General features: G+C 39.3%; 1 protein-coding gene across 1 annotated transcript in view; it reads right to left on the bottom strand.

The window, feature by feature from the left end:
- Window positions 1–27,617, bottom strand: part of Gpc5 (glypican 5) — a 465,019-nt gene that overhangs the window by 122,520 nt on the left and 314,882 nt on the right. The window contains exon 5 of the mRNA XM_032917607.1: window positions 16,092–16,217. Within this exon, the coding sequence (XP_032773498.1) occupies window positions 16,092–16,217 (126 nt within the window). The remainder of the gene's footprint in view (window positions 1–16,091; window positions 16,218–27,617) is intronic.

A 27,617-nucleotide genomic window follows, 5' to 3' on the forward strand; every position in this document is an offset into this window, starting at 1 on the left:
GCTATTGTCTCTCAGGGCGATCTGCATTCACATTTTGATCATCCGTCTTGAGTTTCATTTGTTCTAGGCATCTAGGGTAATTCAAGCATTTGGGCTAATAGCCACTTATCAATGAGTACATACCATGTATGTCTTTCTGTGATTGGGTTAGCTCACTCAGGATGATATTTTCAGTTCCAACCATTTGCCTCACAATTTCATAAAGTCATTGTTTTTTGATAGCTGAGTAATATTCCATTGTGTAGATGTACCCATTTTCTGTATCCATTCCTCTGTTGAAGGGCATCTGGGTTCTTTCCAGCTTCTGGCTATTATAAATAAGGCTACGATGAACATAGTGGACACGTGTCTTTTTATATGTTGGGGCATCTTTTGGGTATATGCCCAGGAGAGGTATAGCTGGATCCTCAGGCAGTTCAATGTCCAATTTTCTGAGGAACCTCCAGACTGATTTCCAGAATGGTTGTACCAGTCTGCAATCCCCCCAACAATGGAGGAGTGTTCCCCTTTCTCCACATCCTCGCCAGCATTTGCTGTCACCTGAGTTTTTGATCTTAGCCATTCTCACTGGTGTGAGGTGAAATCTCAGGGTTGTTTTGATTTGCATTTCCCCTATGACTAACGATGTTGAACATTTCTTTAGGTGTTTCTCAGCCATTCGGCATTCCTCAGCTGTGAATTCTTTGTTTAGCTCTGAACCCCATTTTTTAATAGGGTTATTTGTCTCCCCTGTCTAACTTCTTGAGTTCTTTGTATATTTTGGATATAAGGCCTCTATCTGTTGTAGGATTGGTAAAGATCTTTTCCCAATCTGTTGGTTTGCCGTTTTGTCCTAACCACAGTGTCCTTTTGCCTTACAAGCTTTGCAGTTTATGAGATCCATTTGTCGATTCTTGATCTTGACCATAAGCCATTGGTGTTTTGTTCAGGGAAATTTTTCCAGTGCCCATGTGTTCAAATGCTTCCCTAGTTTTCTTCTATTAGTTTGAGTGTATCTGGTTTGATGTGAGGTCCTTTATCCATGACTTAAGCTTTGTACAGGAGTGATAAGCATGGATCGATCTTCATTTTTCTACATACTGACCTCCAGTTGAACCAGCACCACTTGCTGAAAATGCTATTTTTTTTCCATTGGATGGTTTTGGCTCCTTTGTCAAAAATCAAGTGCCCATAGGTGTGTGGGTTCATTTCTGGGTCTTCAATTCTGTTCCATTGGTCTATCTGTCTGTCTCTGTACCAATACCATGCAGTTTTTATCACTATTGTAGAGCCAACTTCTTAAAGTCATTCTCTGACCTCTGCCCATATGTGATAGCATCAGGAACCCCTCCCCCAAGCAACTAAATAAGCAAATATGTTTGTTTAAAGATAAGTGCTAACATTTGAATGATGTTGTTAATTATATTAATTATAATACTTTTTATTGTTTTTGCAAAGGACTGAAAGTACATTCAAGTATCAGTAGTAAAAGTACATGAAATAGAACCATTGAAATATGGTTAATTAACGAATCCTCCTGTACATACCCCCGGCTCTCTTCTCAAAGAGGTATTTTCGACCACTAACGATAGTGCTACATCTTTCTTCTTAAAAATCAAAAGTACATCCCATTTTTTAAAAAAAAAATATATATATATATATATATACAATAATCTCTATAATTAAATTCTAAAATCCCTATTAAGAAGCATTTTTGTTGTGACTTCTGCATGCTTATAAATGAAGCTTACTTTATTTACATGTTACTACATTGGAAGGAAAGTTCCTACAGGTAAAGTAGGTAAGACAGAGGTCAAGTACTACTGAAGCACTCACACAAATTCCCCTCTCAGAGACATATGAATAATCCTGTCTCCTACATGGAGACAAAATATATTTCTGCATATTTTGGACAATGTCAAGAAGTATAAAATGTAACTATCTAGACCATACTTACAAATGATAAAATGTAACTATCTAGACCCTATTCACCAATGAAAAAACAAACTGATTCCATTTGTGTTTCTTGAATTAAGTTAATGGTGTTCTACCTGCTTAACTTGATCTATATAAGGTTGTGATTGGAAAATTTTCTCCACCTTACAAGTTTCTTGGTCATACTTGAACTCATTCAGAAACATATATAATCCTTTTAAAGGGGGAGGGGCTAATAGGAATAAGGACAATAATGAGTGGTACAGTAAATGATTTTAGAAGAATTAAATGGTTTGGAGACAGGAACTATTGAAACAAAACCAATCCTCCCTGTAGAAAGGACAGTGATGTGTAAATAGTTGGTTTTGGCCTAATGAGAGAGACCATAAAAGGTGATAATGTTATGTGAGAAATCTGTTCTGTGGCATTGGTAGACTCCCATTTTCCCTCCTGTGGTACCAGTCCAGTCCTGTCTGGTTAACTCTTATTTATGTCTAGGATATGAAATATTCTTCCGAGACTCATGTTGAACTTGGTCCCAGTTGCAGGAGCAGAGACGGAGTCTTGGAAACTTATTTGATTATGAATGTTTGAACTATATCAATGGTTGATTCATTGGTCCGTTTAAAGGTAAGTGGGCTACTCAGGAGAGACATGAGGGGTCCATTAGATGTAGTAAGTTATTGGCACATGCCTATGACATAAAATTTTGCCTCTACACCCTTGCAGATCCTTGTACTCTCCTCTCCCTCCCTCTCTCCCTGGCTGACAGGAGACCTGCAACTTCCTTCTACCACATTATAGCGCCATGATATTCTCCCTCACTACAGGACCAGAAACAGTGGGCCCAAGAGGCCATGGCTGGAAATGGTCATATTTACAAAAATATGACCCATATTAAACTTATCCTCCTTGAAGTTGGTTTTTTCAGGTATTTTGTCACAGTACAGAAAGCAGGATAATTAATACAGCTTATGAACACCCATTGTTATGGTGTACGTGGTGCTGTGGACCATGAGTGGAAGCCTGGTAAGGTTGAGATACAGTCTTGAAGCCCCAGAGATCTCGAAAGGATGGTAGAAGCTTCACCTGGTCCCTGCACTTGGCCCCTGTCATGTAGCTGCAGCACCCCATAGAGAGATTTGTGGCCATCAGTCACATAAGGGCAATGCCCCAAGCCCTTCCACAGTAGATGAGGCATCCCTAACATCTCAGACCAAGACAATTGGAAGTGACATTAGACATGACCACCACAGTCAGGTAGATTCAAAACAGAGTTCTTCATGCTAATGAGGTAACTAGAGGCCTATAGAGTGTTGCCAATACACTTCCCTTACCAGACATTCCTCCCTGAAAATGTATTTCACCTCAAGCCCACCCTGAGAAGTGGGGTATGGTTTTACACCACCATAACAATAAACTGGAACCACAAACTGTCTCTTGTCATCTAGATCGAGCATGGGGAGCCATGAAGAAGAGTCACAGCCTAATCTCCCATAGAAGGTCTCTCTACACTCCTAGTCCCCAACTCCATCCTCGGCTCTTCTGCAGCTCTCAGAGACTCCTGGATACCCAAGAGCCCATGAACACCATGGCACTGCCTCTTCGCAGGCCCCGGAACCTGGAGCCAGCTCTGGCTTTCCCTTGCCTCAGACTGTGTTTTCCCACCCCATGGAGTGGTGTCTTGGAGCTCCTCTACAGCCCAGCACCTGTCTCTCCCACAGCTTGGGATAAGTACAGTCAAACCCTCTGCGGTTCCACCTCCCCAAGATGCTGGAGCCCAGTGGTGGAGAAGACTTGGTCCTACATCCCTACAGCGGTGTAAAAATTGGACCAACTGCTACTGAAATGGCAGTAAGACCTTCGAAGTTTTAAGTGGTGCGTCTGCCCTATGATCTCTCCCCCATGGGTGGGACTAATTCCATTATAACAGATTATTGTTACAGTTTGGATGTGCAACTTCTGAATACGTAGTCTACAACTTCCTGCACTCTTTTTTAAAGCTGGGAAACTATGAGGTGAATGTTAGCGTAAGCAGGTTGTTGGGAATGGGTTTCAAAGATGACTTTAGCCATTCGTGCTAGCTTGAGCACTTTGCTTCCCCCACATCTACATATTGTGGCTGCCATAATTTTCCCAATGGAGTGGTAAAATTATGAACTACTTGTCCTTTAAGTTGCTTCTGTTGGGTTCACAAAAAAAAAAAAAGTACCACAAGCACACTCCTCTTTCTTTTTGCCTTTGCGTCATGTGAGGACTTCTTTTATACAAAGGTATAGAAACCTAACCTTGGACAGCACAAGACTAGAACTGTAAGCAAATAAATTTTCTTGTTTATAATTTACCCACTCTCAGGTACTCTAACATAATAAAACAAGCATAAATAAGAAATGATTGCTGGAAAAAATGTTGGTTCTAATATTTGGTCTTCAGTCTAAGTTCCTAATGTAGATCTCCTAAGTACTTTTTAATTTCCTGCATAGAACTTTCTAACAGAATCTTAAGTGCCTTGATAGATCCCGAGTGACAGGACCTTGTATTTTAGTGAGGGGATACTCATTGGCTCTGCAAGAGAGCTGGTCACCAGAAAGATCAAGGTATAATGAGCAACTTGAAATTTCAGGCTTCTCCTTACGCTCAGGAGAGTAGAGACGAGATGTAAGAAAACTGACTCAGTTGATGATAAATGACTGTGAATCTCTGATTCGTTATGCCTGCATGAAGTCTTCACCAATATCCCAAGGCCTTGGGGTTCAAGAACATCCAAATTTCTGATTATGTCAAAGTGCTGGGAACCCGGGTGTGCCCTGAAAGGGTGCAGAAGCAGCACGTGTCTGCCCGTGGCTGCCAAAGCCTAACCCTCTTCCCAGATTACCCTTTGCCATTTTCCCGCTCTCTAGTTCTCCCCTTTAGCTATCCCTGGATTCTTTTCTATTAACGGACTGAAAACATGAAAGCGTTTCTCTGAATTCCTTAAGCCACTCTAGCTAGCAATTGACCAAAGCAGAGAATGAGACTATAAAACTCTCCAAGTGTTAGCTACATGTCACACACAAGCTGTGGGGAACCTACAATTTGTGATGGCATCTGAAGTAACACTCGTTCTGTGGAGTGGGCCTCTCAACGTGTGGACTCTGTTCTCATCCTGATTAGTGCCAGGCTGTGCTGAATTGGAGGAAATGTGGCTGCTGTCAGAGGAGAGCTGGATATGCTATTGACATGGGAGAAGCCGTTACATGTGTTGTCAGAAGTGACCTGAATTGAATTTGGATGCAGACAAAAAGCAGCTTAGTGTTCACCTACTGCAGCTTGAAAGGCCTAGTGACTTGTGGACATAGGTAGAGTGAAGCACCAAGTAGTTCCGGGGCTACACTATCTGATGCACAAAGTAGTTCCGGGATGGCAATAGCTGACTTCACTCCTTATAGCATCTTATCCCAGAGAACCCTGGATCCTTTTATCAGTTTGTCCCCTCACACATTGGCTTTCCTTTCGTCCTCTAACATGTGAAGCCTGAAGTTCTGTCTACTTGGAGAAGTCAAATACCCCCATGGTATTTCAAATATGAGCTCTCCACAGATGTTTTTCCTGGAGAGTTACCCTAGCACAGCCTATTCCTCACCCCAGCTCTGTAACACCCAGCCCACGGGAATAGTTTGACTTTCCCCACCCAAACCAGTGTTGGTTATTATTAATTTTACTTAGTAACACACCTAGGAGTTAGAGTGTTCATTTGGTATAAAAGATTATTTTTACTTTTGGTTATTTATTAATTAAGCTTATAGACATGGACTAAAGCATTTTATTCTCCACAGTATAGAGTTCTGTTTCAGTAGTAGTCTTGGAAACAAAAACAAAAGTCCCCAGAAAACTAAGAAATTGCATCTCTTGAAGGCCTTTGGACTTATGACTGCAACATAACTTCTCAATGTGGCTGTCAGCTTGTTCATCTTCCCTGGGAATCTTAGACTAGCCAGTTCCTGCAATGGTGTAAATGCATAGCCACATCAATATACTCTTGCACTTACCAACAATCTGTATCTGTAATGTGGATGAAACATACTCACCAATAGTTCATATAGTCAATTCTAAACCTCTAGACTTTGGTCCTACAAGGAGCAAGGATCATTAAGAGGTAAGGCCTAGTAGGATTTCTTCTTGTCATAGAGGATATGACCTTTAATGGAGAGTGGGACCCTCCTTTCTTTCTCTTTGTGTTTACTCTGTCTGCCACATCTGCAAAGCCACAGACATCCACCAGAGCCCCAAGTCAGTTTACCTAATCATCTCCAAAATGGTGAGCCATTTCTTTCTGTACATTGATTAATATAAAGTTATTTTTCCAGAAACAGAAAACTAACACTATACATATACACATATAGTGTGGATATACATACAAAGCCATGTTTATATAGTCAATTTTAAATATATGTGTACGATGTATTTATATATTGATGTCCAAGTGAGAGTATATGTGTGTGTGCCTGTACATAACAAAATGTTTCAAAGAAAGAGGGCATGTGTCAGTTCTGTGTTTGAGGAGCCCCTAATTAACAACACGACTGTACACCCATGCCTCTCAGGCTACAGGCCTTTCCACCCACACCACATCACTTTCCTGTGTAGAAATACATATTCCAATTTGATAAACATGGTGTACAGTAGACTTTCCCCAATTCAATCCCGTGCCTACGCTGCTTCTACTTAGCAATAGTTTCGGCATTTAAATATATCACGGTAAATAAAGGCTAATAATTTGTTAAACATATTTCATTTAAGTTTTTGTTGTTCTACTCACTTGATGCTCTTAAATGTCTAGATTTCCCTACAACAATAAAATAACCAGCATTTCATCCATGTATGTAATTAAAGATACTTTCATATTTACTTTACATATAATTCCTATAAATGTACTTATATCCTCCCATATCTATATTTCTGTTTTTGTGACTAGCAATAAGCATTACTATATAGAATACCTTCCTAGATCTCAAAACTGTATCAAATAGCAACCAATAATGGATAGTTTCATACCCCATTCAGGCACGGGTTAGTTCCTGCAGACAGGGGGAATACAATGGCTATGTAGCTTTCTTAAAATTATGACTGGCTTCCTATTTACTTAAAGCTCTCTTCTGTATGGAGGAAATGTGTTTGAGGATCCTCTTCCAAATGTGAGATCCATCTCCTTCACAATGTAAGACTTACATTACTTACGTATCACTCAAACATTTATTGCATGCAACTTCTACAGCTCTTATTGAATATAAAATTGATTAAAGGTGGAACTTTGAGAGCAGGTTATATGAACACAAAAAGAATTTGTATTCTTGAGTCTCCCCAAGTAAACAAAGAAACAGAAGTATTTCAGAGTAATCAGAAAATAAAGTCTTCAGGAAAACATAGCACAAAACCACACACATTGTACAAACCAAAATATGTAAAGAGCAATATTCTATTATTGTGCATTTATTAATCTGGGAATCATTTACCATCAGATTCTATAAACTCTAACAGCTTCTAGAAGAGCTCGCTGATTTCTTCTGAGAAGTAAGTAGATCTGGGGACTTTAGCAATCATGTGTGCATGTAATGGATGAGTTGTGCAGGGAAATTGAATGAGACTACAGTGGGACCTATTTGAAGAGAAAATCTAAACGGATGACAATATACTTCTGGTATGACTTCTGGTATGTTACTTTAAAAGGTAACAAATCACTGGCTAATAAATTTATGTACCGTAATATGAGAACATAGGACCTAGTCTGAGTAGAAGTATTTTTGTTTTATTGAAAAGAAACTAATTTGCGGGTAGAAATCCAGTGGGAATGTGAAGGTTGAGTGTGAAAATGCTCTAACTAAAGCAGAATTGCCATCCTGGAACACTGTACAATTGTTGCTGTTTTCAACAACATAACCTGAAAGTCACAAGTCAGAGGAACTGTGATGCAAACCAGACTCCCAGAGAGAGCAACTTCTGTGCCCCCTAGATGGGAAAAGGCCCGTTAGCTTTATATTTCGGTGAACTCTTATCTTGCTTCTTTTTCTAACACTCCTCTACTCACAGCCTCTGATAGAAGCATGTAACAAGTTAAAAACAGTCGATGTGTATGATGTCAGCATGCGAGAAGCGGAGTCGACACAGGGTGATGGCTGGTGTTCACCGTATTGTGCTCCAGGCATTCTGTACACAATACAGATTCTCTTTGGGACCTCAGTGGGTGAAGAAAAGTAGCAAAATGCATGTCAGCCTTAGAACTGTCATGTTACTATGGTGTGGGTGGTGTTGTGATGGAGGTTTATCATGGCTTCAGGGCATGATTTCCTGTCAACTGAGAGTTCATCATGATTAACAATATGCCTAGCCAATGGCATCACAGTCAACAATATGCCCAGCCAATGATTCCCATACTATTCTTTAGGAGGACTAATTATTTTTCCTTTTGTCTCTGAAACAGTCTTTGTTTTTTAACATTGGCTCTGTCTTGAGAAGACTGATCCATTACATGGTGTCTTAGTCAGTGTTTCTATTCCTGCACAAACATCATGACCAAGAAGCAAGTAGGGGGAGGAAAGGGTTTATTCAGCTTAAACTTCCATGTTCCTGTTTTATCATCAAAGGAAGTCAGGACTGGAACTCAAGCAGGTCAGGAAGCAGGAGCTGATGCAGAGGCCGTGGAGGAGTGTTGCTTAGTGGCTTGCTTCCCCTGCCTTGCTCAACTTGCTTTCTTATAGAACCCAAGACCACCAGCCCAGGGACAGCACCACCCACAATGGTCTGGGTCTTCCCACCTTGACCACTAGTTAAGAAAATGCCTTGTAGCTGGGTCTCATGAAGGCATTTCCACAACTGAGGCTCCTTTTCTGTAATAACTCCAGCTTGTGTCAAGTTGACACACAAAGTTAGTTAGTACACATGGGTAAAAAACTTACACTCTTTTCCCCAAGCTGAAATTATTGAGGAACTCTCTTAAAAAATATTTTCTCTATTTCTATCCATAGTGAAATAGTCTTCTATTTAGCATTTAGGAAGAAATCACCTTTTACCTCAGTCCTATAAATATGCCATAATTTTTTAGACTTTGAAAAAATATTAAATTATGTGTATGCACATGAATCTTTGTGGAATAAGTGTATCTAAGTTGCCAAGGGAGGCCAAAAATGACAGGGAGTTAGAGCCCCTGAAGTAGGGAATTACATAGGGCTTTTAACTGCTTAATATGGGTGCTGGAACTCCAACTCAAGTCTGCTGCAAAAACAGCACACATTACAAACTACTGTGGCATCTGTTCAACCCCTATTTCTGTTTTTACTAATTCATAAACTACTCCACATATGTTGATGTTTCTAAACAGGATCCTTCTGATTCAAGATATAACTCATCCAGTAATGAGCACCCTAAGGCCCCCCAGTTACAGCTTTTATTTCCTGTCAGCCAAGAGCCATCAATTAAAATAATCTTAGGTTTATTGGTCATGGAAAGTATTTTTTCCTTCTTCTCTCTCATTTTAGTCTACACTAAAATCTCCCAGCCCTGAACCTCCCAAGTATATATGAGGAGTTAGAAGCACTTTTTGAAAAATTAGTACAACTCATGGTTGACACACGGTCCAGAAGTTGCTCAAGCCCACTATATGTCTCCCAGATTCAACCAGGACTTATTGGGCAAGAGTATGGATGAACATACTGAATGAATTTCAGATTTTCAAATATTTCGTAGGGCTGGATGCTTCCATTGCAGGACGTACCCTGCTTATCGTTAACCAGACATCCTTCAGGCACCAACAGAGATTTACAAGACCCAAAACTGGTCATCATTTTATTTTAGTGGCAAGGTAAGAATAGCTCTCTAGTGGATTTAGTTCTGTGGTTTATATTTTCAACTTGCAAAGTGCAACTCTCTGAGAATAATGATGTCCCCTTAACTAGAGACAATTGGTTACGAAGCTAGCAAGTCACTAACATCTCCCTTAGTACTTTCAATGAACACTAATAATGGAATGGCTAGCCTGCAGACTACAGTTTAAAGAAAAATAAAATGGTAGCCAGAAATAATCCAACAATGAGGCAGCTCACAGCTGGCTGCTGTGCAGGATAGTCTACAGCTGAGAATACTGGAAATTCATTCCATATTTGTTATAAGTACCATGCATCAGCCACACCTACATACATACTCAACATGTAGGTTGGCATGTGATGAATCTACACACAGCCAGAGGTTTCATTTCCATCATTTGAGGACAGGTGTGTCTCAGTTATTCCCTTACAAAGCATTCTAAAATTGTAAATTTTTCAGATATTTTTTCATACTGTATTTGTAAAACATTTGCTTTCATGTACATATACATGTATACTTAGTAAACCTTGGAATCCAGAAAAAGATCTTAGATTCTTTAGATCTTGAGTTACAGAGGGTTGAGAGATATCATGTGGATTCAGGGAACTGAACCTGTGTCCCCTGAGAAATAGCAATTACGCTTAACCGCTGAGCCACCTTTCCAGCATAGAATTCAGACTTAGTACGAGCTGTGCATTTTTATACATCCCCAACACTATATCCCTTCATTAGGATGATTCTGCCTACACATTTAACCAACACATTTGAGATTAGACTAGCTCTCCGAACTTTGGTTTTACACTGTCAATGGAGTACACTCCCGTGAGATACTCATGACCCTACTGCTAAGTCAAAAACAAAAAAACAAAAAACAAAAAACAAAAAAACAAAAAAACAACAAAAAAAAAACCAAGCAAATAAACAAAAAACAGAAAAGAGTACCCAGAACAGATGCAGGGAGGTGATTTTCAGGTCCATCCCTCTTCTACACTGTCAGGTGTTGAGCTTCACTTAGGAGCCTACTAGCAACAGCCTAACATCAGTACTTCCCACTGTCCAAATCCCAGTGTTCAGTCCTACTTATGACAGTGGTTTTCTATGAACCTGTGGGTCATACTCTTCTTGAGAGTCAAACAATCTTTCAAAGGGGCACATCAGATCACTGGAAAATATAGATATTTATATATGATTCATACCAGTAGCAAAGTTATAGTCATGAAGACACAATGAAAACAGTTTTTCGGTTTGGGGGTCACCAGAACAGGAGGAACAGTATTAAAAGAGTTAGAAAATTAGAAAGTTTGAGAACCACTGACTTATGGATTTAATTTACCCATAGTTCTTTTATCTTCAGAAAAAAATCACTCATATATATATATATATATATATATATATATATATATATATGCTCAATGATACTAATCATTTTCAACCTTCCTATTAATACAAAGGCTATACTCTAAAAGAAAGAAGATGTGATATATGACACAAAAGGCTTCATAGGGAGCACAGTAGATTAGAGGTTTCACACACAAGTTAGGGAGTGCACTCTACTAAAACATGAGATGAAAGTAGGAACTTGGCAAAGTTGTATGTATACTTGCTTGGATAAAATAATTTAGTTGGAAATCGCTCTTTTTAACAGTGGACTTTCCATATTCTGTAGTAGATTTCTGAGATGAATAAGCTGGCTAATCACAATTTGAACACCCTCTAGTTCCCAACCAATGACATTGTGGCAGTAAGACGTAAAAACATTGACAGGGGAAAGGTTGGGGTTGAGGAAAGACCGAATGGAGGTAATGAATACAAATTGTGAAAGAGGATGTAAATTCAATTGTTTTTTCTACTTCTTACTCTGTCATGGGCTTTTCATTTTTGGTGAAGAATATGTTCATAAAATATATTCCATGGTGAAACATATAACCTCCCTCTGTAAATAAATGGCTGTTCTAACTCTGGATCACTGATTTGTACAGTTTTTGTTCTGGTTATTTACATGTGTGATCTTTTTTTATTTGCAACCTTCTTTAAAAAGTTGTAAATTTTAAAAAGGTTTTAAATTTTACAATTTTTAAAAGTGTTAAAAAACGTTTTAAAAGGAAAAGAGGATTTTGACATCATTTGCAAACCTCACTGGATATGCATCATACACTGTGGACAGCAACTGAAATCAGATGGGTGTTCAAATCACAGGAACACTGCATTCTGCATAGTATGCAGGGAAAGCGAATGGTTATTACACGAATACATCCAAAGCAGTTGAGACTCGATTGTCTTCTAATGAAGGTCCTAATGTGAGAGCTAGACTACTCCTTTTTGTAAATAATATATCTAATATAATTAAGCACTGTAGAATCAGAAAGAAACACTGAAAGCAAAAATTGATTTCCTATTAGGTGATAGGTAAAAGTGAGGGGAAATAAGTTAGACAGTAACTGCTGAGAAAAAAGTTCTACTTGAAATAGGAAATGAAACTACATTAAGTATAATATTAAAAGACTGCTAACATTTGGTCTATTTTTACTTGATTTTAAAACTCAGTCATAATCACTTAAAAAATGGTCACCTTATCATAAGGACTAGAGAGAAAAAAATAAAAACCCACTGGATTATGCCACAAGCCAGAAGCATTAGGAAACATTAACTAAATAAAGATGAAGTAGAGATGATGTGGCTTATTAATTTTACTAGGGTAGTTAACAGCTCCTGGCTGTTTCAAGGGCTAATGTAGAGATCATGAATTCCTGTATATCGAGGGAGAGTTACTAGATCTTTTTTCTCTTAATAGCAAGGGGGGATGCAAGCTGTGCTAATTAAGGGACTGTCATCTAAACTTCTTTGCCCAGAGGGCAGTGGAGAAATCATTGAACAATCAATTACAATTACAGATAACTGAGAACAGAGTAGGGACTAGCACGCCTCCCAGAGAACAATTTTATCTCGCGGTAACTAAGGAGTGCGGTAGATAAGATGGACCTTCTGGGATGCAGATCACATAGATTGCAGCAGTAGCTCATTTTCATCTGCAATCAAGAACTTGACCCATTGAACTCGGTGTTCTACTAGAGTATAAGGCACAAAGGCTCTCTTTAAAATTACCGGAATTAAAATAGACTTTTTTTTTTAGACGTAACTCTCCTTACACTACAGATATTTCAGCCATTTTTCTCTTACATTCACAAGCACCCAATTTCACAGACTCGAACGATACAGAATCAGTCTCTAGATTCTCCACAGCTGTGCACATAAATAATCTTATCAGTCACCTCCTAACAAATGCCTTCAGGAGACGGAACGCCGCCAAAATAATCACTCCAGTCTTATAATGAGTGATAAAATCAATCCTGGCAAGCAATTCAATGTGTTGATGTGTTTGGCATAATTTCCCAGGATGGATGCAATGGGTATTATAGCCTACCATAAGAAGGATAATAGTCTTCACCGCTAAATGGGACACACATTCACTTGGTATTAGTTTTCCCAAAATTGAATGGCATTATTTGTTTTAACTAAGGTTATGTCTCTAAAACGAATGCTTCATGCAATGGCTGCGTACAGCTCTCCACTGCGAATCTTGCTATATTTTGTTTTCTGACAAAAAAAAATTAAAAATTGATATCATAGCAGTTTTCTGGACTCAGTATTTTATAGAAATACTATTATGTAAATTCAGCAGTTCAATAATATTACACATCTATCTGTGCTTTGACAAACATGTCACAAAACTCCTAAAACCTGAATTAGAAATGTAAAACTATTAATAATAGCACTTCTTATCACATGAAGTTTTACTTTCACAAGAGAGGGATGAAACACTAAACACAGCCTAAGCAATCAGCTAGATTATATAGATACCTAGATTTTACCGTTGTGCTTGCATTGACAAAAGTGATCTTGTTCTAAACCTACCTCAATAACTGGTTGAATCATAATTGAAAATACAATATAAATCGAGCATATAAAAAGATAAGGTACCCATGAAATTTCCCACAGAGACAAAAATGTTTGGAGAAGTAAACGACTCAATGCTTAGATTTCTTTCTTCATTGCCTCAAAGTAGTCACGACTGAGACACGTCCACTAAGAGTAGATGTTGGGCGCAGTGAACGTGTTGGCTCATTCCACCAGCAGTCACAGGAAACGTCTCCAGAGCCATGACGGGCAAACAAATACCCAGAAGGAAGACGAAGGCATCTACTGAGACAATAATTTGTATAATTATTTCAGGAAGATACTGGCAAAGTGAAATTTGTTCTCCAGAGATGGAGTTTCCGTACTTGGCCCTGTTAGTAAACAGCAAACCTTACCAGGATGGGGAAGGAAGGGTAGAGTATATTGAAGACTCAGAATGACTTTGCTCTGGAAATGTAGACACCTTTCATGGAAAACTCTACCTAAAGATGTGCCTTCCAAATTCAGATGCATGGGGTGTTAAAGATTACATTAAAGAAAGAAATTGTGGGGGTTGGGGATTTAGCTCAGTGGTAGAGCACTTGCCTAGCAAGCGCAAGGCCCTGGGTTCAGTCCCCAGCTCCAAAAAAAAGAAAAAAAGAAAAAAAAAAGAAAGAAAGAAATTGTGTTATGTGTTATGTGACTTGAAGGAGATTTTCTATCCGAAATCTTTTAAGTCATTCTCTCTTTCTCCTAGCACACAAACCTCAAGGAAGAGACAGGAGACTTACACAAATTGAACACAAATGTTTATGAATGCTTACAGATGGACATTTGGATAACACGGTTTAACACAATATAATACAGTAAATAAACTGGCATTAAATGCTTAATCTTTCATTTGACATCATGATATTCTTATTCATATTCCTTAGAAATATTTCCAACAGAAGACTTCACTTCAATTTAAATAATGTGCAAAGGAAAGTTATAATTCAAAGTCGAGATTAATTGTAGAATGTAGAAAGAAAAATATGGACAGAACTACTTTATCCATTCAATTGCATATTATGACTGCTCTCAGTACGTGTAAAATAAAAAATTTAAAATACAGTCCAAGACTCAAAGAGCATAATGAAAGATATTCTAGTCAGATCACCAAAACTTTATACTTCAATTTACATTTTTATCTCCTAAATCATTTTCTTTGAATGCTCTTAATCTCTGAGATGTATTAATTAACCATAACATAAGAGTATATAGCTTCTAAGTATAATGAATATGATCACCTAGAATTTTAAAAAAACATTATGACAGACATCTGTATTGAAAGTGTACTGTCATATGCATTTGTCAGAGTGACAATTCACTACATGATACTTTAAGTGAACTTGCCATTGTGGTGAAGCTAAGCCATGAGTCACCAGATGGAGTAGGCATGTGAAAGAGTAGCCACACTGTCTTTCTTTCTATCAGACCGCTAAAGATAAAGTGAAATTTCCTGGGAGCTCTGGTTGGTTGGCATTGTTGTTCTTATGGGGTTGCAAGCCCCTTCAGCTCCTTCAGTCTTTTCTGTAACTCCTCCAATGGGGACCCTGTGCTCAGTTCCATGGTTTGCTGCTAGCATCCACCTCTCTATTTGACATGGTCTGACTGAACCTCTCAGGAGACAGCTATATCAGGCCACTACCTAATGGCTCCAGCTGCATATGTAGCACAGGATGGCCTTGTTGGGCACCAATGGGAGGAGAAGCCCTTGGTCCTGCCAAGACTGGACTCTCAGTGTACAGGACTGTCAGGGGGGTGGAAGAAGGGGTTGGTTGGGGAGGGGGAACACCCTTATAGGAGAAGGGGAGGAGGATGGGATAGGGGGCTTATGGCTGGGAAGGCAGGAAACATTTATAACATTTAAAATGTAAATAAAATATATCCAATTTTTAAAAAAAGAATAAGACATTCCTTTCACAAAAAGGTGAATTTTCACAGAGTCAAACAAAACTTTCAACGAATTCAAATCCTAACCATGGATAATTGAATGAAAGTGTAATTTATTTTATGCTTTAGAAATACTCTTTCCTCCCCTTCCCTCCCTCCACCTACCCCCTCTCTAATCTTTGCATGAGTATTCAGGTTTCACCTAAGTTACTCGCAACCTAATAATCATAAAGTTAAAAAAATAAGACATTTGATAAATAAAGCCAGCTAGAGAGAAGACAGCAGTTTAAAGGTTGGAGCTGTTGTGTATGTTGGAGACAGGTGCAAATGAAGAAAGAACTTCAGACAGCACATAGTGGACCCACAGTTGAAATGGAAAGAAAGATCAAAGCTATCCAGGAAAGTCAAAGGAAGGGATTAACCTAATCTGTGCTGTAAAGTAACAACAGTAAGCATCCATGCCAGTTCCAGGGAAGAAAGCAAGGAAGAGAAGCAATGTACCCAGGATTTACCTTTTCACTATGTCCTCCCCATTCCAGCAGGGCCTCCCTTCAGCTGCAGCCCATTCATTAACGCAAAGCTGGTCAGCCAGGCCACCGTAGAAGGACCTGTGCAGCCTAAGGCTATTGATGAATTCTCTGAATGAGAAAAAACAAAAACAAAAAATGTAAAATCTACAGAGATCTACATAAATATTACCACACACAATTTATAGAAAGCTATAGTTAACTTATTTTGCATATATTTCACATACTTGTCAACCAGTAAAACCACATTATTCTGTAAAAGATTACGAGGCTAATATTTACATTTATTTTTAGAATAGAAAGTTTTCACTAGCTATGACTCTTATTTTAGAGACAGACATTATTAAATACCATGCATTGACACACACACACACACACACACACACACACACACTTTATTCAGTCTCCTTAAACCACTCCCTAGCTATTGGCATCTAGACACAGTAGCACTCTTTATTTTCTATTTCAAGTGGAAAATGTGATACACTTACAACTCCTTAGTGAATTGCCTATCTAATAAAGGCTTAGTCAACTTATATCACCTTTCTGAGTCCTTGGCAGCAAAGTAGTATGCTTTTAGTATACATGACACAAGCCCTAAATATACAAAATATTAAAATAAAATTTAATGAAGTGAAAGTTTTGTTTATTTTCTTGATTCACATCCTATTTTTCTGCCCTTGAAGATTATAGAGGGAAAACTCACAGATAATAAAGGATCTTTCATTTTTTGCTTAAAAGGCCAAAACTTTTGAGTTTTAAAATCAGGTCTTGGAAAGAGAAACAATGTTTGCTTTGCAAATTCAAGGGCCAGTCATAACCAAAATTCATAAAACCTAGGCAACAGTGATGGCCACCTGTAATTTAAACACACAGGAGCTAGAGCAAGAATACCTCAGAGGCAAGCTTGATAATTGGACTAACCAGGATCACTTGAGCTCTGGCTTTAGCAAGAGACTCTGTCTCAACTGCTGAACTGGAAAAGGACACCAACGTCACTACCAGACCCCCCGTGAATGCTTTACTTACATACATAAAGCTATAATACACACACATACACAATCAAGGATCGATGGTAAAGTAAGAACACTAAGATAATTTCTAACAAAGGTGACATATTCACTGATATATACAAGGAAGGAAGAAAAAGCATTTCCTTAGTGTCCCACCTCATATTTATAGCCACTTTTACCCCGTTCATGTCTTCATCTTTTCTAACACACTCCCTCCAGAGCCTACTGTGTAGATGTGTGTTTTTGTGTGTTGTGTGTCTATGTGTTATGTGTGTGTGTTGTGTGTGTTTTGTGTGATTCTGTGTGTTCTGTGTGTTCTGTGTGTGTTGTGTATGACGTGCATGTTGTGTGTGTGTTGTGTGTGCTGTGTATGTTTTGTGTGTATGTGTGTGTGAGTGTGTTCTGATTATATTTTGCAACTTCATCTTTCTCCCTGCTCTAGATAAAATATTCAAGAAGGCAAGGGGTCTTCTGCTTACTTGTTTTGTTTTCTTCATTGCCTTAGATCTGAGGGTAATGATGATGACAGGAGTATATCTGATAAACAGTCATCAGAGTAATAAATGACCAAGAACTAAATAATTAACGAGAGTATTTGAGTTGATAATTTGTGGGAATGCCCATCTACAGAATTAGGTAAAATGCTATTTTTCAAACATTGTAAGTGTAAACATCATCTTATAATCTTGCCAACATGCTGATGTAGATCTGACACCTCCAAATAGGGACCAGAATTCTGTATTTCACAAGGGCCTGCAGATGCTGTTCATGCTAGTGATCCAAGAGTCATGAGTGTAGTGGCACTGTGTTCTTAAATCGCAGACATTGGACCTTGACTGTCTGGGAACTGTGTGATCTTCAACCAGGAAATGGTGAACAAAGACATGGATGCTGATGGAATTTCACAGATAAGAACCACACATTAAGTAAAAAGTCAGAGGTACTCAAAAGTAAAGGGGTTGGGGAAGGAAAAAGAAATAAAAGCCAAGCAGTCATGCAAACCATAAAATGAGGAGAAATGAAATTAGCAATTATACACAATATAAAATACTGAGTCAATTAAATATGGTGACAACATTTTTTAGAAGACAACACATAGCATGATTTCAGACCATATAGAAATCAACCTGGAACCGAAGGACAGAAACTTGCTCCCTGCTTAGTTCCTTTCACAGGGGCAGAAGGTAATATGCGGGCCAATGAGGAAGGAGAGTCATCAATAGATTTAGCCATATATGGACCTTGCAAGTTACAATACTGATCCCCCAGGTAAAATGTTCCAACAGCTATAACACGATGACACTTATGGTTATGAGGGGAAATAAACCATTCCTCTACAGTAGGAATTTTTGTCTGATTCTCCAAATGTAGCCAAAACCTTATAGCAAGCCAGGTCATGGGCCCCAGGCAGTAACCTACAGTAGTTATTTTGCTTAATAGCTATGGTGTTCAAACTGAGCTCTAAATGTTTATGTTTATACCTATAGATTAGTGCTACACTCAACCTTGGTCAGAGAAGTGTTTTTCACAGAGTTCAATAGTCAATGCAGAGACCCACAACTACTGAAAGTGCTGAAGCCCTATGAGACGTTTGTATCAACCCCAAAATGCTCAGGGACACTGTAGAAGAGTGTCTGTAGGGGAAGATGGAGCAATGCTGTCATCTAGATGTGACACGACTCCTGCACTCTTGAATGCACTGCTGCTAGGTTTATCTGAAAAAGACCTGCAAAGGATCAAGACAATCAACATCCGCACAGGGATGGGAGAGAGGCTTTTAAGCTTCCACCCATAACTCAGTAGCTGATGGCTACTGCTGGGCTGGAAGACATTTTCTTTGTAGACATTGCATATAACCTTTAGTCGACAGTGGATGGCCCCACTCTGATGAGCAACAACAGTCGTTAGACTCAGTGGGTTACTACTTTTTGTAAGGAAGAACCACAAATAAGGTCGGGGACGCTATTGGGAGATGTTTGGAGGAGGGGGACAGGAGATTTGGGTTTGAATTTTCAGTCTTACTTATTGTTCTATTGCAGTGATAAAGAAAGACACCATGATGGAGACAACTTATAAAAGGAAGTGTTTACAGACCCAGAAAGGCTAAGTAACAAGGAGGGGACTAAGGGGGTGGAACATGGATCTCCTGGGAAGGAGAAATAGAATTTGTGGCAGGTGGGAATAGGCTAGAAGGGATTGGGTGGGGGGAGGCAGGGTGGAGGGATGGAGTACTGGGAGAGACAGCTTGAACTAGAGCACATTTGTCAGGGAGGAAGGAGGGTGGAAACCCAGTCCAGTAGAAACTCTTGGGATTCTAGGGTTACCCTAGTAAAGAATCCAAGTAAAAAAGGATTCAAAACCAGAACCAGCCATCCTCTGGAATCATTCGAGCCTTCCAGAGATGGCTTTAATCTCTAATCTGCCTTACCTGCAATACATACAGGGGCATTGAGGGCACAGAACTTGTTAGCCGACTAATGACTGTCTAATTTGAAACCCACACCACAATAGGGAGTCTATGCAGTTCATTTTCTAGATGAACAGGAATTGGAGGGTGGTTAGCCTAGAGACCTATGATAGAAAAAAAATCAATTCTTAATGATATTTTGTATATTTATAAATCAGTGTCTAGTCAAATCATCAAAGAGGCTATTACTGATAGTTGATGGTAGCAGACACTGAAACCCAAAGCCAAACATTAGGTAGAGAGAGAGCCCAAGTTGGAGATCTTCATCAGGTCCTTCCACTTAGACCTCAGGAAACCATGTAGAAGAGGGGGAGGAAGAAATTCGGAAGCCAGAGGTGTAGAGGATAGTGGGGGAACATGGTCTACAGACTTCAACTGAGCAGGGCCCATAGGGGCACACAGAGACTGGTGTGGAATCTGCATGGTCCTCATCCATTAGGCTCTCTGCATATTTGATATATTGTTAGCTTGATATATTTTTTGCAGGACCCCCTAACAGTGGGAATAGAGGTTTCTCTGACTCTTTCATCTACTCCTTAAGAACCATTTTTCTCCTACTGGATTTCCCAGCCAGGGTTTGTGCCTAGTCTTATGGTACCCTATTAGTCTGTTTTTAGTAGATATGCCTGGGAGGCCTACTCTTTTCAGAAGAGAAATAGATGAGGGGTGGGTCTGGATTTGATAGCTATTCCTAGTTGTCAACTTGACTACATCTGGAAAGAACTACAATCCAGAAATGAAGGGCACATAACGTGTTAGCCAACTAATGACTGACTAATTTGAGACCCACCTATGGCTTCAGGAGGGCACACCTGATCTTGACTTGAGGCTGGAAGACACAGGCTTTTACCCAGATCTTGACATGGAGATCTTAAGGTATAGTGACCATAGAAAGCTTGGGTCCAGGCAAGTTGTTCACACTTTTAATCCCAGGAGACTAAGGCAAGCAGATCTTTGGGTTCAAGGGCAGCCTAGTTGAAAGGCTCCAGATTCAGGCGTGGTAGTACACACCTTTTATATGGGCCACACGTTCTGCTGGAGGCCTATATAAGGACATTGGAAGAAGGAAGATTCACTCTTCTGCTTGCATGCACTTACCAGCACATCTGTTGGGACCCACTTCTTCAGGATTCCAGCTTACACAGAAGACCAAGTGAAATAACTAGCTTTGTGGGACTGAGCAACTACTATATCACAGCTGCCCATTTTTGTGTTAGTTGGACTATAGACTGCAAGTCATTACAATAAATTCCCTTAAAATGTAGACACATTTCTAAGTCCATAACGCCAGAGAACTCTCAGGAGAGAGAAGGTGGGATGACAGGAAAGGGTAGGACTGGAGGGAGATTAAACTGCCGTCAGTATGGTCAATATGTATTGAAAAAGAATCAAAATAAATGAATAAAATTTAGAAGTGTCTAATTTGGGTTTATGATTTCAAAATGTTAGAGTGGATCTTGCCTGCTCAATAAGTTCAGGGTATGGCGAGCTGCCCTGAGCAGCCTGCTATCTCTGTTGTACCTGCTTTCTCTCCTCCACGGGACCTGCGTTTCCTGAATCTTACAGAACTGCAGATCTGGACCCATACAGCCCATGGATAAATATCAGAGGCCTACCATACCAGGACAAGCCCCCTCCCAATATCTACTACAACAGGAACATTCTGAGACCAAAGCAATCCAGCTGGTTAGAAGCAATTGAAAGAAAACAACCAACAAAAGTCAGGGTCATCTAACACCTTCAAAGCACAGCTACCCTACTACAGCAAGTCCCGAGTATCCTACTACAACCGAAGCACAAGAAAATGACCTTAAATCCCATCTTATAATGATGATGGAGGCCTTTAAAGAGGTAATGAATAAATCCCTTAAAGAAATACAGGAAAATACAATCAAACAAGTAGAGGTCTTTGTTAAAGAAACAAATAAATCCCTTAAAGATATACAGAAAAATACAATTAAACTGGTGAAGGAAATAAATAAAACCGTGAAAGCCTTGAATGTGGAAATAAAAGAAATAATAAAAACACAAACTGAGGAAATCCTAGAAATGTAAAACCTAGGAAAAGGAACAGGAACAACAGGTGCAAGCATCACCAACAGAACACAGGAGATGGAAGAGAGAATCTCACTTGTAGATCACTCAAAAAAAAATGTTAAACCGAAAAAGTTACTGACACCAAACAGCCAGAAAATCCGGAATACCATTAAAAGACTAATCTAAGAATAATAGAAATAGAAGGTTAACTGTTCCAGCACCAAGGTAGAGAAAATCATAGAAGGAAACTTTCCAAAACTATAGTAAGAATATAAACATACAAGAAGCTTATAGAACACAAATTAGACTGGAATTCAATGAAAATTCATGGGACACAAGGAATCAGTGATAAGAGGAAAATCCATAGCATGGAATGTCTGCATAAACAAAGAGAATGTTCTCTTACCAGTAATTTAAAAATTACATCTAACAGCTCTAGAAAGAAGAAGAAGAAGGAGGAGGAGGAGGAGGAGGAGGAGGAGGAGGAGGGAGGAGGAGGAGGAGGAGGAAGGAGGAGGAGGAAGAGGAGGAGGAGGAGGAGGAAGAGGAGGAGGAGGAGGAGGAAGAAGAGGAAGAGGAGGAGGAGGAAGAAGAGGAGGAGGAAGAGGAAGAAGCAAGCACACCAAATAGGAGTAGAGGGCAGGAAATAATCAAAATCAAGTCTGCAATCAATCAGTTAGAAACAAGAAAACAACACAAAGAATTGACAAAACCAAGAGCTGGTTCTTTGAGAAAATCAACAAAATAGACAAACCCTTAGCCAAAATAACCAAGATACAGAGAGACAGTATCCAAATAAACAGTTAAAATCAGGAAAATAATCTAAACAGCCCCATAACCCTTAAGGAAAGAGAAACAGTCATTAAAATCTCCCACTCCACCCCAAAATAGCCCCAGACTGGACGGTTTTAGTGTGCTACCAGACATTCATAGAAGAACTAATGTCAATAATCCTCAAACTATTTAACAAAAGAGAAACAGAAGAAGCATTGCTAGACTCATTCTATGAGGCCATAGTCACCCTGATATCTAAAATATACAGACTCAACAACAAAAGAGAACTTGAGACCCATTTCTCTTATGAACACTGATGCAAAGATATTCAATAAAATACTCGCAGACTGAATCCAGGAACACATCAAAAAACACCATCCATCATGCTCAAGTAGGCTTTATCCCAGGGATGCAGGTATGGCTCAATACTGGAAAATTCATCCTTGAAACCACCATATAAACAAACTGAAAGAAAAAAAAAACTGCATGATCACTTTACTAGACTGAAAAGCCTTTGACAAAATCCAACACCCTTTCATGTTAAAAGTTTTAGAGAGAACAGGGATAAAACTCATATACCTACACATAATCAAAGGGATATACAGCAAGCCTGTAGCCAAGATCAAACAAAATGGAGGAAAACTTAAAGCAATTCCACAGGGCTACCTTTCTCCCTATCTATTCAATATGGTACTTAAAGTTCTAACCAGAGCAATAAGACAACCAAAAGAGATCAAGGGGATACGAATTGGAAAGGAAGAAGTCAAAGTACTGCTATTTGTGGATGACAGTATACATCAGTGACCACAGGAATTCTATCAGAAAACTCCTACAGCTGACAAACACCTTCAGCAAAGTGGCTAAATACAAAATTAACTCAAAAAATCAATAGCCCTCTTTTATACCATTTCATTTTATTTGGTAAAGAGGCCAAGAAAGAAATTAGAGAAACAAGCCCCTTCAAAATATCTCTGGATAATATAAAATATCTTGGGATAACTCTAACCAAGTAAGTAAAAGACTGTTATGACAAGAACTTCAAGTCCCTGAAGAAATAAATTGGAAAAGGTATCAGAAAATGGAACTATCTCTCATGTTCATGGATAGACCTAGAAAGAGCAATTCTCAACCTCATATGGTAAAACAAAAAACCTAGGATAGCCAAAACATTCTGACAAGAAAAGAACTTCTAATAGAATCACCATCCCTGATCTCAAGCTGTATTACAGAACAATAGTGTTAAAAATTGCATGGTATTAGTATAGAAATAGACACTTTGATCAATGGAATCAAATCAAACATTCAAAAATAAACTCATACACCTATGGACAGCTGATTTTTTTTATAAAGAAGCCAAAGGCATACAATGGAAAAAAGGAAGCATTTTTCAACAAATTTTACTGGTCCAGCTGCACGTTTACATGTCAAAGAATGCCAATATATCCATGTTCATCACCCTTTGCAAAACTCAAGTCCAAGTGGACAAAGAACCTCAGTATGAAACCATATAGAAGAATCTAATAGAAGAGAAAGTGGGAAACTACCTGCACTTGTTAGTACAGGAGACAGATTACTGAACAGAACACCAATGGCTCAGGCTCTAAGATCAATAATTGATAAATGGGACCTCTTGAAACTTAGAAGCTTTGGTAAGGCAAAGGACACTGTCAATTAGACAAAATGGCAGACTACAGATTGGGAAATGATCTTCACCAACCCTACATCTGACAGAGGGCTAATAGTCAAACTTTATAAAGAACTCAAGAAGCTAGACACCTGCAACCCAAATAACCCAATTTTAAAAATGGGATACAGAGCTAACAGTGAATTCTCAACAGAGGAATCTCGAATGGCCAAGAAGCACTTTTAAAAATGTTCAAAGGTCTTAGTCATCAGGGAAATGCAAATCAAAGCAAGTGATAGCACTGGTGAGGACATGGAAAAAGGGAAACACAATGGAATACTATTCAGCTATTAAAAACAAAGACATTTAAAGACAAATGAATTGAACTTGAGAATATCATCCTGAGTGAGGTCGCCCTGACCCAAAAGGACATACATGTAGTCATTTATAAGTGTATATTCGTCATAAAGTACAGGGTATTCATGCTGTACTCCACAGACTCAAAGAAGCTAAACAAGAAGTAAGGCACATACTTGAACCTCTCTTAGAAGAAGGAATAAAATAGTCATAAGAGGCAGATCAAAGGAGGAAACTAGGTGTTAGATGGGATGGGGGAAAGAGTGGGGGGGTGATTCAGGATCAGGGGTGGGGAGGGACAGGAGAGATGGCCAGATGGCCATGAGACTGAATGGAAATATGTAAATGACAGGAATGCAGAGGTAGGAAGCATCTCCAGGATCTGGCAGAAACCTGGGCTGAGGGAGGTGCCTAAGAATCAATGGTGGTGACCTTAACTGTGACTCACAGCATTGGGGATATGAAACTTCAAGAGGCCATCTCCTGTAGCCAGGCAGGAACTCCAGTGGGATGATGGGACACCATCTCACCTGCCAAACTTCCAACCCCAAATTTGTCCTGTCTATAAGGCATGTACAAACAGGCACAGGGAATGGAGCAGGCATTGACTGAATGGCCAACCAATAACCAGCCCAAATTAAGACCAGTCCCATGGGCAAGCACCAATTCCTAACACTATTGATGATACTCTGTTATGCTTACAGACAGGAGCATGTTGTCCTCTGAGGGACAATGCCCAGCAGCTGATTCAGACAGATACAGACACCCACACCTAAACAGTGGATGGAGCTTGGGGACTCATTGAAAAATTGAAGAAGGAGTACAGGCTCTGAAGAGGATAGGACCTTCCCAGGAAACCAACAGAGTCAACCCACCTGGACCTTGGGGCACTCAGAGACTGAACCACCAAACAAAGACCATATAGAGGCTGGACCTAGGCTTCCCTGCACATACTTAGCAGATGTGCAGCTTGGTCTTCATGTTAGTCCCAAAAAACTGGAACAGGGGCTATCCCAGAAGCTCTTGCTTCTAAGTGGGATATGTTCTTCTAGTTGGGCTGCCTTGTCTGGCCTCAGTGGGAGAGGATGTGCCTAGCCTTACAGAGACTTGATGTGCCAGGTTGGGAGTATATCCAAGGTGGGGGATCCACCTGCTCCGAGAAGGGGAGGGAGGATAGGGGAAGGATCACGGGAGGGTGTGACTTTGAGGGGCACAGTGAGGGGATATAAAGAGATTAAGTTTAAAAATTTCAAAAAAGAAAGTCAGAGTGCGTGTTGGGAGAGCACAGGTACTGTAGCAGAAACACCTAAAAGCTCATAATTCACACATAATAGGCAGAGTGAGAAATACTGGATAAGGCTTGAATGTTTTAAAACCTCAAAGCCTGTACCCAATAAAGCCACCTCTTCCAATAAAGTCGCATCTCCTAATAGTTCACCAACTGTTAGACCAACTGTAGACCAAGTATTCAAACATATGAACCTATGGGGGCCATTTTCATTTAAACTATCAGAGATATCATCAAGATATACATGTGAAAATGTCAAATAATAAAACAACATATTATCAAAAATGCAATTTTGCTCATTGTGTAGATGGTACATTAGCTACAAAAAAAGGTAGGAAGGAAGGAAGGAAGGAAGGAAGGAAGGAAGGAAGGAAGGAAGGAAGGAAGGAAGGAAAGAGAGACAGAGAGACAATATAATTGAGCTGTTTGGAAAGGAATACTAGTAGAAAAAGTATAGTCAGACATTGCAGCTGCTGCATAACCAATTGATATTGGACCTCCGGGTTTGAATGTAAGTGGGTTCATAGTCCCACATGTTTGAGAGCTTGTTTCCAAAGATGGTGGTGGTTTATGGGGAGTTGATGAAAGCATTAGGAAATGGAATCATCCTAAAGGAAGTGAGTCACTGGGACTGGTCCTTGAGAATACATGACCATACTTCCTGTCTATTCTTTTTTTCAGGAGTATGGATGCAAGCCACCTTCCTGTTCCCGCCAGCATGTCTTCCTACCAAAATATGCTGTATCCCTCTGGAATTATAAGCCAAAAAGTAAACTCTTTCTTTCTTAGGTATTTTTGCACCTGAACAATAAAGCCATGCACCCATACCTTTCTTCCCAGCTCAGTGCCGACTATTATGCATGTGATTCCCTTTCCAGTTTACATGAAACATTTGAAGAAATGGTGTATTCTTGAAATTACTCTAAATTTAAATTTGTATGGGTGTGGCCAATACATACATTTACTTTTATCCATCGTGAAGATTATATCACTTAAAATTTGGAGCAGAATATATGCAGGGGAAAGCTAGATCTTGCTAATTATCCTTTGGTAGTTATGTTGTTCATATCAGTTTTCCTCCTGTCCTGGAAACATCACTAAAAATATAGAAATCATATTTAATTCATGTGAGCAACTGAATTGCAATATTTAAAGGATATGGGAGAGTGTTTCCCATCTGAGCATTTATTCAACGTATAATCTATCAGTCCATATTAAAAAAAATGTGTAAATTCTTCATCAAGCTTCAAACTTAACAGATGGGCAATGCCTCTAATTTTCCCTTTTCTCTTTCCCTTCATTTCATTTTCTAAGTTATACTGAGAAGCAACATTGGAAATCACAAATTGTGTAAGTGAGGTCTGGTACTTCCTCCCAGCTCCCTGCTCCCAGAAATAAGACTCAGATTCAAAATATATTTACAAATACTTCGGCCATATAGCTAGGCTCTACTCTGACTAGATATAACCTAAAATATGCCATTTATTTTAACCTACATTCTTCTCAGGTACCATACACCCATCTTGTCATATCTTCCCGGAGTGAAACACCTGCACTTGCCTCTATCCCAGAATCCTTTCTGCCTCCTAAAGGTCCTACCTCCCATTTCTTACCAAAGCAATAGACCATCAGATTTACTATTGACAGGTGCCACACCCAAATAGACACAAGATATCTCTCTACCACAAACACCGCTTTGGATCATTTTAAATATAAACTAATTTAGATTAAACCATGTCTTACGATGACCAGGTCCTCTTTACATTCCACCCTGTAGGCTTATTTCGTGCCAGCTACTCTTCCTTCCGGGCCCATACCCCAGGCACAAGTCACATTTTTATTGAGTCACTGCATAACATATATCTGTATTGCTTGAACAAACTTCATGCTGATGTGTTCATGCCTTCCACTTTGCTCTGCTTTCTCCATTGTTCTAGCCATGTAGCCATTC

The sequence above is a fragment of the Rattus rattus genome, chromosome 12 (genome assembly GCF_011064425.1).
Source record: "Rattus rattus isolate New Zealand chromosome 12, Rrattus_CSIRO_v1, whole genome shotgun sequence".
Classification (NCBI taxonomy): Eukaryota; Metazoa; Chordata; class Mammalia; order Rodentia; family Muridae; genus Rattus; species Rattus rattus.